At 57.5% G+C, this 16,330-nt stretch overlaps 1 protein-coding gene across 50 annotated transcripts in view; it reads right to left on the reverse strand.

Annotated features, from left to right (window-relative positions):
* Positions 1-16,330, reverse strand: part of CELF4 (CUGBP Elav-like family member 4) — a 296,015-nt gene that overhangs the window by 27,808 nt on the left and 251,877 nt on the right. For 20 of the 50 annotated variants that reach the window (XM_045527327.1, XM_045527296.1, XM_045527280.1 and 17 more), the window contains exons 4-6: positions 1,539-1,667; positions 1,152-1,231; positions 616-759 (exon numbers count right to left, since the gene is read on the reverse strand). In XM_045527327.1, the coding sequence (XP_045383283.1) occupies positions 616-759; positions 1,152-1,231; positions 1,539-1,667 (353 nt within the window). The remainder of the gene's footprint in view (positions 1-615; positions 760-1,151; positions 1,232-1,538; positions 1,668-16,330) is intronic. The other 30 variants (XM_045527284.1, XM_045527283.1, XM_045527282.1 and 27 more) reach the window with 3 other exon arrangements.

Genomic DNA, 16,330 nt, shown 5'->3' on the forward strand with positions numbered 1-16,330 from the left:
TTGCATTTTCAGAGGCAGACCCTGGCCTGCCTCAGTGCCACCCGGGGGGGGGGTGTGGTTACAAGTCCGGAGGGAGCTTAGGGAGATGCTGGCAGAGTGGACCCCAAGTGGAAGAAAGAAGTTGGTGGGCCAGAGGCCTGAGGCAGGGCCTGTGAGGACTGCAGGAGAAGTGTGGGTGTGGAGGGCTTTGGGGTACCTTATAGGACCCCTGCCAGGAGTGACCAGAAGTCCCGAAGATAATCTTCATGAGTGGGGGTGGGGCGGTGACAACCAAACACCTGAACCTCCCCCCTCCCATCCATGCTTCTTGGAGTTCAACATTGATTTGGCTGGGCTGGGGGCACTCACTCAGGGAAACCCAGCTTGCTGCCCTGCCTGGGGGCCCTCTCTCTAGCCCCCCACCCCTTTTAGAACCAGGACAGCAACACACCTCCTCCTGGCAGCCACCCCTAACTGAACCAGCTTTCTCTAACCCCTTCTGAGGTTACACCCCCTGGGTTAACTCCTGCCCCTCCTCATTCCCAGGCAGGAGCAGTATTTTAGGTTAGGTGACCCTGCTCTCTGGGGCTGCCAGGGGAGTGAGCTCGGAACCGCCGCCCATCCGCCCCCACTTACTGCCTGAGCGTAGGCGCCGTAGGCCCCGAACGGGATGGCCATGGGGTTGAACATGCCCATCTGGCCAGCCATCTGCTGCATTCGCCGCATCGTGCGCTCCTTGTCCGTGTCGGCGAACTTGACCACCAGACTGGATGAGGCTCCCTGTGGCCGGACCGTGCGTGAGATCAACCTGCCCCAAAGACTCCGCCCACGGCTGTCCGAGCCCCTAGCCTAGGCCCACCCCTCCCTCCCCCAGGGCGCACTGGAGGATGGCGGGAGCGGCATCAGCGCTGGCCCGTAGTCGGTATGAGGTCTTAACCCCACCGCAGTCCTTTCTATCTGGGTGACCTCCGGCAAGTTGCTTAACATCTCTGGGCCTCAGCGTCCTTGTCTGAGAAACGGGGATAAGGGTAATGCGTTTCCTTCTCCTGGGGAGGCCATGAGTGTGGCACGCGCTTGGCACAGCGTGGGCTGCACCGTAGGCGCGCGGCCCAGCGGGGCTGGAGGTCTCGGTCGCCGCTGTCCCCGCCCCCGCCCCAAGGGGCCGCACTCACCGGCATGGTCTGGCTGCCGTGCAGAGCGTTGATGGCCGCCTGCGCCTCGGCATGGGAGGAGTACTTCACAAAGGCGCACCCTGGGGGGACGGGAGAGGCTGAGCCACCGTCCGAGGACCCAGAGGAAGGCCAGAGGGAGAGCTGGGACCCAGAGGCGGGGCGAGGGGGGGCCGAGAGGAGAGGGCGCAGCCCAGGTGACAGCAGAACGGGTGAGACCCAGAGACAGAGAGAGGAGAGACACCGAGAAACGCAGAGACAGAGACACACAGAGAAAGACCCGGACAGGCCTGGGGACTTAAAGGCGGCCTGAGTCTCCCACCACCTGGTCCCTTCGGAGCACCTTCCCGAGCTCGCTCCCCCGGGCCGGGCCCGCCCCGCCCCGCGCACCCTTGCTGTTGCCGTCGGGCCCGCGCAGGATGGTGCACTCCTCGATGTTCCCGAAGGCCTCGAAGAGGCGGCGCACGTCGTCCTCGGACTGTTGCTTGTTGAGCATGCCCACGAAGAGTTTTCTATCTTCTGGAACAAAATTAGGAGATGCTTACCCGGGCCAGGGCGGCACCGCGGAGGGGGAGGGCAACGTGGGAGGGAGGAGCGGGCGGCAGCGGGCGGGGCTCAGAGCCGAGGGGCGGGGCGTGGGGGAGAAGGTGAGCGGGGGGTGGGGGGTAGGGAGGTAAGGGGACGGGGGTGTGGGGAGGTGGGGAGGGCGGGAGTGGGCAGGGGAGGAGGGAGAGGCGGGGGAGGAGGGGCCGTGCTAAGCGGGGGCTGGACTGCAGCGACTCCGCCTCCTCCTGCCTAGAGGGCAGGCTGCGCGCTGAGGAGCAAAGTCCCCCGTCTGGCCCCTCCGCTGGGGCAGCGCTGTGTTCCCTTCCACCCCCCTCTTATATACCATCTTTCTTAGGTGTCCAGATCAATCACAACTGGCACGTCTGCCAAGGGGCCTTTGCATATGCTGTTCCCTCTGCCTGCAGAGCACTGGTCACAAGGCTCAATCCTTCTCTTCTAGGACTCAGTTTAAATATTGCCTCCTCACCAATGCCCCTCCTTCCCCTCTCCTTTATTCTCCGTCGCAGATCCCCGTCCCTAGAGCTGGAATTTCAAAAGACGATTATTTACTGCTTTGTGGGTGTCGCTGATTTCTGTGCAGCTCGCCTCCCTGGGGAAGGAGACCAGGCCTCTCTGCCGAAGCAGCAGTGCCTGGCGCACAGCAGGCCCTCGCTACAGTATGGAACGACCGAGAATGAATGAGCGCGTGCCCTGAGCCATCCCCTGGGGCACAGCTGCTTTGTATTGCATGTGTGTTTACCTCCGACAGGTGACCCCTCCTCAGTCTGGCCCTTCCTAGTTGTTCATGCTGCAAAATTCAGCCCGGGCACTTAGGGGAGCCTGTTCCTGAAGGTGCCTCTGCAGCCCCACCCCTGCGGTAAGTATCAAGTGGCTTGTTGGTCCCACTCGGCTGCGTGCTCAGGGTGACAGGGAGCACCTCGGGCTGCGTGGACCTGTAGCAGCTTGTGAATGACTGCAGAAGGATCCCCTAACCCACATGCTCTTACTTCAGTGGGATTTTCACTCTTCCCACTGAGAGCTGGGGTCATATTCCTTCCCCTCGAATCTCAGCAGCGCTTGTGACCGCTCTAACAAATAAAGAATGTAAATGGCAGGAGATATGGTAAAAAAGAATCAGAAGCAAAGGGCAAGGAGAAGAGAGATGGGTGGAAAGAGGACAGAGACCCAGGGAAAGGTGGGGGAGCCCTTTTGTTTGACTCCTGGGAGCAGCAACAATTTACTTGAAGTGAAATGGGAGCTTTTACTCCTTTGGTGGAGTAATTGAAACTCTTTTTTCCAGGCACGGCCTGTCCTGATGTCTGAATGCATTCCTTTATTATCATTATGACAGCTTTCTGATTGCATTAAAATTCATCCACACGTGCCTTTCTATCCAGCCACTTCCCTTTGCCAATGTCCCCCCGCCCCTGCTAATTTCTTCTCCTTCCCTGTAATCTCCCTTTGCTACACAGTTCTCAGTGGGAGGCCTGAGCCCCCTTCTTCTCTGGGCCTTTCTAAACATGTAGGGGGCCAGGTTCCCCCTCTTCCTGCTCATCTGATTTCCCCAGGGAAATTACAGCTAGCCTTATCTTTCTGGAAGGCTGCAAGAAACCAGAGAAACCTGGCTCTGGACTCCCTTTCTCCCGGTATTCTTAGATTGACCCCACCCAACTCAGATGTTTGTTTCTAGGATCCCCACACCTGTTCAGTTTGTACTCCCTTCACTCCCAGGTGGGTGTGGTGACTGTGTGAGTGATCCTAAGGCTTGTTGTTCAAACCAGGGGCTGGAGGGACTCTGAGTTTGCGAGGGGACCTCCTTCTGGCCCAGGCCCATTGGCTCACACCCCAGCTCTCCTGCTCCACACCTCAGTTTTATAGGTCTATAAAATGGGTATGTTCAAGCCCTCTTGTGGTGGTTGTTAGGATTCCAAGAGGTGCTGCAGGGACAGTGCCTGGCCAGCAGTAACGACAATGGCAATTGCCACTGCCTGGGTTTCTCTGTGCAGGAGGAGGAGGAAATGGTGTTCTGTTCCCCCTTGGTTTGCCCTGCCCTGATTTGGCCTGGAGGCCTGCCCTGCTCTGGGGGCCCAGAGATGTGGTGAGCAATGGGAGGCTGGCATTGGGAGCCCAGCGCAGGTCAGGGCCCCGTGTTGTGCTCACCTTCCCACTCCCAGGGCTGAGCCTGGTGCCTGGCACAGGAAAACATTGGTGGCAGGTGGCACAGGCCATGCCAGAGACCTGGAGGAGGTTCAGATAACCTGGTACCTCCCCACCGCCGAGTCTTCACATGGGCTTCTCCTGGTCCAGGGGCAGAGCGAGTCCCTGCAGTCACTCAAGGGTATTTACTGAGCCCCTGCTCTGCGCCAGACACTGTACAAGCACCGCTTCTACGGCAGTGGACAAGACAGGCGATGCTGCTCGCTGGAGCTGACGTCTGGATGGAGAGACAGGCCACCCACAATAAACAAGTCCCCAAGCAAGACAAAGGCCAGCAGGGTTGCCAAGCAGTGAACTGGTGTGCCTGCCTCTGGGAGAACAAGGCCACAGAGTGGCAGAGCTGGGCAGGTCCCCAGGTCACACCGAGGGTCCCACGCCCTTTCAGATGGGGAAGCTGGGGCAGAGAAGGAGCTCCGGGGTTCACAGTAAGCCCATAGCTGGGACCTCAACTGAACCCAGCCTCCCGGGCTTCCCTTGACTTCTCCATCCCGTAGCCCTCGCTGCTGCCTTCTGTGCTTTTAAAATGTACCTGTGTCTGTGGTGAGAGGAAGCCCCTGGGGTTCTGGGGAGCAGGAGTGTGGCTCCCTAGAACTGCTGGGCAGCTCTGCCTGGACCCAGAGAGGGCAGCTCCGCCCTCTGTGCCCAGATGTCCAACCACCATGGGGGAGTGGGCAGAGTACACTCTCCACCCCACCCCCACCAGAAGCTGGGGCTGGGGGAGGCCGATAAACTCGTGGATGGGAGAAGTACCCAGGTCTGTGTCAGGTGAGGGTGTTTACAGCCACCTCAGGAGGGGCTGGGCCAGAGAACCCGACATACTTTGGGTCTACCCTCTGGTTGCGCCTTCAGCAAGCATTGATTGAGCACTTACTATGTACCTGGGACTTGGCCAAACAGAGGATCTGAGATGAGTGTGGGAGCCCTTCTGGGTCTCCTCTTTTAATGGGTTGGGGGTTGCACATGGCTCTGAGCTCCTTGGAGAATCCCAAGTCTTTGGTCCATGGGCCCCAGAGCCTCTGCCATGGAGCTCCCAGTGAGAGAGAGAACGAACAGGCCGGGTGGCCAATAGCTCTGGGCTGCAGGCTGGAAGAGGCCAGATGGGGCAGTGGGAGAGCCTACACCCTGAAGGCTTCCAGGAGGAGGTGGGCTGGCGTTCTGATGTGCAGGGGACAGATGTGGGGCTCCAGGCCCACACCAGATTTTGAGCAAAGGCAGAGAGGTGGAGGGCCCCCTTTGGTTGCCCCATTCCCCTGCCCACAAGTGGTCCCAGACTGTGGCAGGGCTTGTAAGAAGGGGACCCTGGGGAAGCTTGACTTTGCTTTTCCAACTCGCATCCTGCCTGCCCTCCGTCCCACCAACACATACATCTCCCATTCCTCTGGCCTCAGGAATTGTTTTTATTTTCCCAGAACCCCAATCTAATGTTGAGCTTGGGTTCCCCAGCCTATGAAGAGCACGGTGGCGCCGCCTGGGAAGCCATAGGTGATTACAAAAGTCAGGGGGGTCTGGATGCCGGAATCTTCTGTTTCCTCCCGTCCATCCCTCTGCGAGGGACACAGAGACTGCTGCACACATTCACCTCAGGGTGTCAGGCAGAAGGGGGCTCAGCCTGGAAGGATTTGTGCTTTACAAGGAGAGCCCCCAAGTCAAAGCAATGCACCTGTAGTGGCAGCTCCTGAGAGGGACATTGCAGGACTGTGCCTTGGCCACGCCCCGTCTCCGCCACGGGGGAGCATCTTGCTGGCCCTGCAGGGTGAGTGGGACTCGGAGGGGGAGGAGGCGGGTGACAGCAGTGCCACTTGACTTGCCAAATGCCAGCGTCCTGGTGCTAATGCTCAAATTCCGGCTTAATTTTCAAAATTTGATTCGCTCATTACCATCGGCATTAAACAATATTTCTTGCTTAAGGATAGACGGCTGCGGGGGCACTGCGGGCGAGTGTTCAGATGGTTAATGCCTTTTATTACCACAATAGACTTTTACTATGCTCTTCCCTCCAGCTGCTGAGGCAGGGTGGGGGGCCCTGAGTGCGGAGAACCCTGGGGCCACGGCGGGGAATCCACGGCTGTGAGGTCTGCGGCTGGGGACGGGGTGGGCAGAGGTGCTGCTGGGAGATCCGGACACTCAAGGGCAGCACTTTGCGGGTGGGGAGGAAACGCCACACATTCATGACGATGGTCCTGGAAGTGGACAGGGACAGGGCAAGAGCCAGAGACTGAATGCCCCCACAAACCTGCCCCTCAGCCGCCAGGCAGAGCCCGGAGCCCCTGGGGGCTGTCCCATGCAGGGCCGTTGGGGGTCTCTTAGGCTATTTTTTTTTTTTTTTTGAGACAGAGTCTCACTCTGTTGCCTGGGCTAGAGTGAGTGCCGTGGCATCAGCCTCGCTCACAGCAACCTCAAACCCCTGGACTCGAGCAATCCTCCTGCCTCAGCCTCCCGGGTAGCTGGGACTACAGGCATGTGCCACCACGCCTGGCTAATTTTTTCTATATATGTATATGTATATATATATATATATATGTTTTTAGCTGTCCGTATAATTTCTTTTCTATTTTTAGTAGAGATGGGGTCTCGCTCTTGCTCAGGCTGGTCTCGAACTCCTGAGCTCAAGCAATCCTCCCGCCTCGCCCTCCCAGAGTGCTAGGATTATAGGCGTGAGCCACCGCGCCCGGCCAGGGCTATTTACTTACTGTGGGGTAAGTAAATCCTGGCTCCACCACTTTTTGTCTATGCAACCCCAGGCAAGGCATATACCCACCCTGGGAGGATCTGCATGAGGATTAAATAAGTTGAAACGCAGGAGGTTTTCAGCACCGCCTGGCACAGAGTGAATGCTCAGTTGTGACTGTTATAGCCATTACTCCTGCCCACCCATAGGAGGCCAGCTGGTCAATGCCCACCCCACCCCTCGGGGTGTAGAGAGGACCCCCAGGGACACTGAACTGAGCACGGTCTTGCTTGCCCAGGCCAGCCCGCAAAGCCAGCTGCATTTCAGGGACCACTGAGATGCTCCCCAGCCTCCTCCAGGAGGTCCACCTGGATTGAGCCAAAACAAGAGACATGCCCCCTACAGCTACAGTGAGCATCTCTATGTGCTGTTCTCACAAATGCTCTGAATGCAGAACGGTCAAGCACTCATGGCTTCTACGGGGCAAGTAGGAGTCAAACCGATTCCTCTGAATGTACATCTGCACAATTTTCAAGGTTGTCTGACCACCCCACCCCCAAATCCAGACGTGTTTTTTTGCTTCCTCCTAGCCAGCCCTAGAGCCCCTTCACTGCCCCAGGAGGGCAGCACGCAGCGCCAGACCTGCCTTACAAGGGGGGAGGCGGTGGGCAGGGGCAGGGGTCTGCTCCTCCATCCATGGAGCCTGAGAACCCCCCAGCTGCCCACTGCCGGGTCAGTGCAGGTGGTTCCCAGTATCGCTGTCCACACCTGGGTTTAGATCCCTCTGCAGCCATGGCCATCCTCCCGAGAACCAGTCCCCTCACCTGGGACATGGGTGACAGGACAGCCTCAGGAGGACTGTCAGCATGAAGTCCACACACCCCTACCACACTGTACCAGAGCCAGGGATGCAGCTGGGCTGGGAGCTGCCTCTGGGGACAAAGCCTGCCTGCTTGGGAAGGAGGCTGCAGGAGCATCAAACCAGATCAAAGGCTGCCGGCTCAGGACCTGTGTGTGTGTGGGGGGGGGACTGCAAGGGGATGCAAATGAAGACCCTCACCTGGCTCTGTCCCCCACCAGGAGACAGTGCCAGGCCTTGATCTGCTCGGCTCCCCTGGGACTGGCGCTGTTTGATGTTGGGGTGGAGGCAGCAGGAGGCTGGAGAGCCCATCCAGTCCCCTACTTGCGTTCCACCTGCTCTGCCTTCCAGACATCCCTCCTCCTTTCCCCCTCTGTTGCAGCCACCCAGGCATGACAGTCACCTCCTCACCGCATCCCAATACCGACACCCACCCACGCCCCTGCTCTGCACTCTCCACACAGCAGTCAGAGGTAAAATCCGGGGCAGAGCCTGTCTCTCCCCTGCTGAAACCCCACGGAGCTCCTGTCTCACTCTGAGAACAAGCCCAAGTCTGCCAGTGACTTGTAAGGGGCTACAAAGCTCCCCACACTCCACTGCCCCCCAACCTCTCCCCCATGAGTGAGACGTCCTCCTCTGTTCCAGTCACTGCTGCATGTCAAATGCCTAAAGGGGACGGCAGGTAGATGCTCAAGACAGATCTGTTGCCATGAATAAGTGAACCCATGTGCTCGGCAAGTATTGGGGTGCAATGACTATGGGCATGGCATGGTGATGGGTGCAGGGAAGGGGCGCTGACCTCTGGGAACCCTCGGAAGGTAGGAAATGAGTGTCCTGTGCAGGGGAGTGGGCGCTGGTCACAGTGTCTTGAGTGATGGGCCCTGTGGGATGGACGGCTGAGAGGGATCTAAAAGGCTTCAGCTGGACCTAAAGGATCCCTGAGTAGGGTTTGCCTGGTGGGAGAGGCAGGGGGCAGGCTCCCCAGGTCAGGGAACAGCAGGGAGTGTGAAAGGGCACGTGGTGGGAGGGAGTGGCAATGACACACACACACACACACACACACACACACCCTTCCCCTTCTTCTTCTCCCACCCACCCTGATCTAAGCACCTCTTCCAACACCCAAGGCCTGGACCCTCACCTCTGACCTCACCTCTGACCACGGGAAGCTTGGCCTGGCCTTAGAGCCTGGTCTATTCTCTTCACCTGTGCCCACCTGCACTGCCACCATGTCCTCCCTTGGTTCGGTCTAGCTTTCTAATTCACAGCACCCGTGGGTTCTTCTGTGGCCCAACTGGACTCCCAGGCCCACCCAGTCTCCTTGTCACCCAGTCTCTACATGACAAGAGCCCGTGGGACCCAACTCCCACATCACATCACAGAGCCTCTGCCACCCTCAGCCAACACCGCCCAGCCCAATCACCGCCGCCTCCCTCCCCGGGGTCTGCGGTGCCCTGCCCGTGGCCGCAGCTCGGACCCCTCACTCCGGGAGGTGGCTGGGACAGCAACAATAGTGGGAATCATAATGGTTCTCATTTATCCAACAGTTGCTATGATCCAGTCACTGAGATGAGCTCTCTTCAGGTAGAGCAGGTATTTTATTATTCCCACTGTACAGATGAGGAAACTGAGGCACAGAGAAGTTAAGTATCTTTCCTAAGAATTCATGCCCAGTCACTGCCATGTTCGGGACTCACACCCAGGTGGTCCGAACCGGGCCGAGCTCTTGGGTCACCCTCTTGCCTGGAGGAAGATGGTGCTACCTGGAGTTCTCATGCTTCTCTTTCCTGTCTGCCCCTCCATGTGTGCAGACTACTGACAAAATGCCCAATAGCCACATTGCTTTGCGAGGGCCGGCAGGGTGAGTGGGTGAGGCACCCGTAGCCTGCTGCCCAGCTCCAAGGGAACAGCTCATATCGGTTCCTACTGCCCAGAGGCCCCTGGTTAAGCTGCACAGTCACTCCCCAGTGTAGCCCACACTTCTGCCAAAGCCCAGCCATCCTGAAGTCCCCTGGGTGCCTGAGGAGGTAGAGAGAGCTCTTTCCCTGTGCGTCCCCGGGCCTTCCCCTCCTCTGGCTCTGGCTGAAAGGGTCTGCCCTCCTCAGTATGCAGGAAGTCTGCCCTGCTGGCAGAATCACCTCTGACTGACGTCTCCCCTCCACCCGCAAAGTCCCTCCCTGGCCCCCGCTGCCCGCTCTGCCAGAGGCGTGGTTTCTGAGAAGGGGGCTTGCATGGGTGGCTCTGTACCCTCAGGGGGCTTGCAGCCTGTTTGGGGGCACAAAACTAGAACTTGGGGGTCTGTTGCCACCCTCTGGGGGGCCACCAATGGTTCCTTCCTTCTCATCTCTTGCACTCTGAGAGGCAAGGGCTGGCATGGGGGCCCCGAGTTGGGCAGGAGCTGAGCCCTGGGCTGGAGCACAGGTGAGGGGTCTGGGAGGCCAGACCCACCCCCGTGCAAGCCACCTCCTTGTCCGGCCCTCAGACCCTCGCACTGTGAGGCTGCGTCGGGCCTCTCGGCAGGAGCCTGGGGCGTTGAGGTAGATCTATGTAGAAGTCACCTTTCGCTGGGGCAGTGGCGCGCAGCCATCTCTCCAGGTAACTGATTATACATTTGATCTGCTACATTATCCTTACCAGGCGCACGGCACACGACAGACGGCCCCGGAGTTCTGTGGGGACTTCTCGGCAGCTGAACCCTGTTGTCTAATGGGGTTTCCGCTGGCGTCTGGCACACTCTCCTGCATTTCACCCATCACAGGATAATTTATAGCATAATGGGGCCTTTTTTTTTTCCTTTATATCATGCGGGAGCATAAATTATGGCCAGTTTGTCCTCAGCGCTCAAGGAGACAGACAAAGCAGGGCTCTATTCCAGCAAGGGGGGGAGGTTTCTGCAGGGGAGGGTGGGGCAGGGTGGTCCACAGGGGATGAGGGGCAAGAAGGGGAGAGGTGAAGAGGAGAGAGAAGGAATGGTGCTCAAAACATCTCATTGACAGGGCAAAGAATCAACTCCAGGTGGCCACAAATGCCGGGGAAGAAATAAAAGACCCACCTAGAGCCGTTTGTCTCTATTAACCGTGCAGCAGGGGCTGGTTAGCTGAGGGGCAGAGCTGCGCGGCGCTAAGTGCCCCTCACATAGGCCTCAGGTCCCCACAGCTGCGGCCCAACTTCGCACAGCCTCACGGAGAGGGTGAGTGGTCACGGGTCTCCCCTGCGTGCTTGGCCACCACCAGAGACAGCACAGAATGCAGTTCTGGGGTGCTGGGCAGGCCTCCTGCCCCTCTGACCCGTGGCCCATTTGCATGTCAAGGATGGGCTTTGCTTTCCGTGGGGCGACAGAGGAGCTGTCCAGCAGCCTGCTGCTCGTCTCCCTGGGAGCTGCAGGGCCTCAGCTTCTTACCGTCTGCACAGTGGGAGTCACACTAGACTTGAGAGAGGCCAAGCCCACCCCCAACCCTGCACACTGGGCTGAGGACCTCTGGTGATCCTGGGTGGGGGGTGGTCTTCAGGGGTCCCAGCCCAGCCCTCTCTAGGACCACCCAGTGTGGGGATGGTGCTTCCTAATCACCTGGCCGAGGTCCCATGGGCTTCCCTGCAAGACCCGGGGGCAGCCCAGAAGAAAGTTGTCTTAACCTGGGACGCCAGTCCTGCCCTGGGGCACCAAAGGCTGCCCCCCCTGCCTCAGGACAGCCCTTCAGAGATTAATAGCAGGTGTCTTGGGTCTTGTAAGACGGGGGTCTGCAGCCCCAGCTGCTATGGAAGTCACCTGGAAGCTTTTAAAAAGACAGATGCCCATGGCTTGCCCTTGCAATGAAAATCTGAGTGATTGGTCTGGAGCCCAAGCACCAATATTTTTGGTTTTGGTTTTTGGAAGCTGCTCAGGTGTTGCCAACATGGGACTAGGACAGGGAGGCTGTGATCGGTCTTCTCCACGATGGCATCTCTCCTGGGACCCGGCTTTCTGCTCCTCCACCTGCCTGCAGGAGTCCCGCCCTACAGACTTCAGGATTCTGGGCCCTGTTGGAGCTGGGAGGGACGGCAGCACCCACCTTCTATGCCCTGACGCCTAAGCCTGGCCATCCCTCCCGTCCCTCACGGGTGTTACCTGTAAAGATATTGTCCTAATTTGGGGAGGTGGGGTGAGGGGAATCTCTAGGCCAGCAAGCCCCCTCCTCTTCCTCCTCTATCCACCAGGCCAGCCGTATTCATCAGCCCTCTGGTCTCCTTCCTGTCCCACTTTGTTCCAGCCACCATAGTCCTCCTGGAGTCACTGCTGCCCACCCCACAGAATGCAGAGGGCCCATGCTTCAGTACAGGTGTATTAACTCACGGCAGATAATGGACTGCACGTAGACACAGAGACGGATGGATGGTAGACATAATTAATAGATGCTGGATATCCAGATTAAATGTTAGATGATAGATAGATACACAGATGAGAGACAAATGATTGCAGAAAGCAGGTAGATTTATGATGGACGGCACATAAATGGCGGTAGGTAAATGTGGATGGATGGATGGCCAAGACTGAGGACTTTGGATAGTGGGATCTAAATGAAAAAGGTCAGAAAACTAGTCATGGGCCACCACAGCTGTTGGGGTGCTGGCTCTCAGAAGAACAAGGAACCCTGCTCTGCTCAGGACCTATCTTGAACCATCTTCTCTTTCAACTCGCCTCCCTGAACCTCCACGTTTTCCAATGGGTTTGTGGTTAACCCAGGTTGCAATTGGGCTGGTTTCCTGTGGACACCTGAAGACTCTTTGACATCTCCCTGAGCCTACAGGCAGGCTGAGGTCACCCTCCATCCCCCACTGGACCCAGTGAGGACCTCCCTTCCTGCGGGAATGACATCTCCAGTACAGGTGCCTGCTCCTTGAAGGCCAAGACCATGGCCTCCAGTCCACAAAACAGGTTGGTTCTCGGAGTGTGGCAGGCTCGACTCAGCCCTGCACTGAGACTGCAGGTGCTGGCCCACATGGTGTACGCAGATTCACCCATTCATTCTCTCAGTCTGAGACCATGCCTTCAGAGAGCACAGCTCATCCTGGGCACTCACCATGGGCCAAGCACTGATCACCTTAATTTTATGAGGGGGGTGTCACTGGTCCCCATTCTACAGATGAGGAAACTGAGGCACAGAGAGTTGTGGCAACTTGCTGGGGGTGCCAGAGCTAATAAGCAGCAGAGCCAGGGTTTGAACCCAGGTGGTCTGGCTTCCGAGCGCTCATCTACCATGCACAAGGCAGCCTCTGCCCTGCTCACCAGATGGGTGGTCACAAGGCCCTGGTGGGCTGGGGAGAGCACATGGCTCTGGGCATCAGAAATGGCTGCACGATTTGCAAAACATGATTATTTCTAATGACTAATGAGATGGTGAGGGCAGTGTCAGCTTTCTCGAGGGAACAAACTATTTTGAAGGGTGGCAGCAAATTGGCTTGGTATGTGGCTGGCATTGCTAAGAGCAGAGGAGCCTGTTGTTGTCATTCAACGGGGCCCCCTGAGGCCTTCAGGTTGGCGATATTTGGTCACCATGAAGTTCAGTTTACAGGGTGGCAGAAAGGGGATGGTCCACGTCCCAGAAACCTGCATGCCAGCTCTGGGTCTGCCTCGGACCCATCCTATTATTTACCAGGCAGTCATGCAGGTGACTGTGTAGTGTGCTGTGTTGGGAGATACAAGAAGTAGACCTGATCCTTGGGTCCAGGTGCTTCCAAATTAGGGCCTGGGTGGAAGGTAGAACACGACAGGGACTCCTGGGGTGAGAAGGGAGGGGGCGGACAGAGCGAGCCGTACGTGGTGCAGCAGGAACAGCTTGCCAGGGTGGAGAACCACCGGGCACTGGGCACAGGCCGCCCTGCCTCCCACCTAGGGGAAGGGGTGGGGAGAAGGAAGGAAACCTGAGGATGGGAGCACAGAGGGCAGGATGCAAAGGGCTTTACTCAGCTCGCGTGCCTGTTTGCAAGAAGCTGGAGAATTGTGTTTTGAAAAGCTAGACGTGACCCTCCCACGAGCAGGTCCGAAGGGGCATCTGGGGTGACAAGCACTTCAGAGCCGCTCTGGGGGGAGCAGGTGGTCTGGAGGAGAGCAAGTGGACGAGGGCCCTGGCTTGCTGGCTGGCACACCCCAGCCAGTCCCCCACTGCCCATGTCCCGCAGCCAGGCTCTACTTTTGGGGTTGGTGTCAGCTGCCCTTTGGATGTCCTGACTGTTGGCCTGGTGCCAACGTGCTATCCCCACCCATTCTGTCCACTTCTCACTATCATGCTTCAATAGAACATGATTACAGCCCCATTTGACAGATGAGTTGACTGAGGCCCAGGGAGGTTAAGGAACAGGCTCCAGCTCACACGGGCAGTAGGTGGTACAGGTGGGACTGGAGCCAGGTATCTGTGCCGGCGGCTCCGCCTTCCCTGCTCTGTGAAAGAAGGAAGAGGGTATTACTCAGAGGAGGCCGGAACCCAGGCTTTTGGGTTCCTGTGGACTCAGCGTTGCCCTCTTCAGGGAAGCCTTTGAAATGTGATGGCTCTCCTCTTCTCAACGTGACTGATTTTGCCAGAAAATGTCCTTTATGATGGAAAGAACTTGATAAGCTTTTAGGCTTGTAGTGGCTGGGAATGGAGGAGATCGTGTGGAGGAGGCAGTTTGTAGGGTGGGGCTGGAAGGGGACGGATGGCAGGCGACCGGGAGCCTGGTGTCTGTAATAGTAACAGGACACAAGGTGGGGACAGGGCTGTCTGGGCAGTGGGTTATGCCACTCCCGCAAAGAGACACCCTATCCCAGGCCTAGAAGGAAGAGGAACAGGAAGGAGAGAGCGGAAGACAGGCCCTCAGGCTAGGCCGTCCCTTGGTGGCCAGCCCCACCCTCCTCTCCACCCAGCAGCGTAGCAGTGGGACAGCCCAGAACCTTGCTGCCACCTGACCCTGAACCTGGGTCCCAGGCACCTCAAGCTTTGCCTGCTGACTGCATCAGAAATGCTTCATTTATAGATATATGTGACTATTTTTCAAATGCATATAGATGCTGTTGTGATTTAAAAAACACAATTCCCTTTTAAAAGCACTGCTGAATTCAAGGCAGTTTTTTGTCATTTTTCATTCTCTCAAACAATGGATACTCAAAATACAACATCTATCAAGGGGGAGAGGGGATGCTGATGAATTCTTTATGTTAAAAATGGCTCCTTAACCTTGAAAAGTCTGGGAATGCTGCCCCAGGAGGGCAGTGAGAGCTCCGGGAGGAGAAAGTGCTCCAGCGGACCCCTAGGCCTGGCCCTTCTCACCTGCAAGACCCCAGGTCACCCATCCAAGACTACACCTCACCCATCTGAGGGGAGATGAGGAGCGTGGTGGGGGTGATATGGACCGCCCCAGACCTGGACCCGCAGTTAGCAAACTCCCTTTCTAGCCCTGGTCTCTGCAAACCATGAGCTGGCTCAGTTTCTGCCCTTCTCTGAGCCTCACCCTCCGGCTCATCCTTTGATGCAGCCGAGATAATAATAACCAGGAGAGTGTGAGCCACCGAGTGCTGCAACAGGTTTCAGTTACTGACCGTGAGTCAGCAGCTCTGTTGCTGTGCAGACAGGAGCTCCGTCCTCTCATGACTGAGAGAGGGCCTGGCCCAGTGCCTGCCATGCAGCACAAGCTCCATGAGCACTGTGTGCAGCAATAGTGACAGTGACCCACGTACTGAGGTGTGGGTTTAGTCTGAGTGAGCTCAAGCTTGGGAAGGGAGGCTGGACTCACACACACATCTTTCTGCCCACACCCTGGTGTGGTCAGGGTCTACCTTCAACAAAGTGAAAATGAGAAAGAGAAAGCACCTTGGATTTAGTGGCTAGAGGCTTGAATTTAGGTTCCCATTGGCTGCGACCAGCTCTGTGATGGGGGGAGGGGGCTAGGCCTGGTGTCACCCCAGCTGGAGGATGGGTACTCTGGCCCCCAGCGCTGGGCTGACCCGAGGGCCTGGGTGGTGAGGCCATGGGCTTTTAGAATCCCTTTGGTAACTGGCTGCTGCTCACTGGGTGGTTCCCTCCACTCATCCACCTCCTCTGTCCCACCACATTGGGGACATCCCTCCCAGGTTTCCAGGATCCACAAGTGTCCTAGAACATCTGATTTTGGCCAGCTCTACTCAGACAGCATCCATGATCAGATCTGGCCTTCTCTGTAACGTCATAGAACTGACCAGTCGTTGTCCCAACACAGCAAGGCCTCCTGCTCCCTGCTGTGGTCTCAATGTGTGTGTCCTCCCTCCATTCACATGTTGCAATTCTAACCCAAAAGGTCATGGTATTAAGAGGTGGGGCCCTTGTGAATGGGATTAGTGCCCTTGTCAGAGATGCCCGAGGGAGCTTGTCTGCCCCTTTCCCTCCACGTGAGGTTACAGGGAGAAGATGAGAAAACAGCCCTCACCAGACACCCGGCCTTGAACTTCCCAGCCTCCAGGACTATAGGAAATATATCTGTGTTGTTGACAAGCTACCCAGTTCATGGTGTTTTTGTTACGGCAGCACGAACAGACTAAGACAGTCCCATCGAGCACCGTGTTGGTTCCACACAGCACTAATGGTGGATACCGAGGCCATGAGCTTTGCTTTCCAGGACAGGTGCATTTTAGCAAGTCCCTCCAAAGCCTTCATCCAAAGGGATGGAGGTTTATGGTGACACAGCTGGCCCTCTGATGAGGGGTGGGGGTCAGGAGACCTTCCTGGGACCCTCAAACCGCCCCACGGACGTGCCCGAGCATTCTGCCTCGGGAGGAGCTGTGCTGGGAGGGCCTTCCCAGGAGAACTGCCTCCTGCCTGGCCTTCGTCCCCGCTGCCGCTGGAAGTGACCCATGCAGGCCAAGTACTTAGCACATCCCCTGGAATGGAGGAAAGTTGCTGTGGTTAT

The sequence above is a fragment of the Lemur catta genome, chromosome 16 (genome assembly GCF_020740605.2).
Source record: "Lemur catta isolate mLemCat1 chromosome 16, mLemCat1.pri, whole genome shotgun sequence".
NCBI classification, from domain to species: domain Eukaryota; kingdom Metazoa; phylum Chordata; class Mammalia; order Primates; family Lemuridae; genus Lemur; species Lemur catta.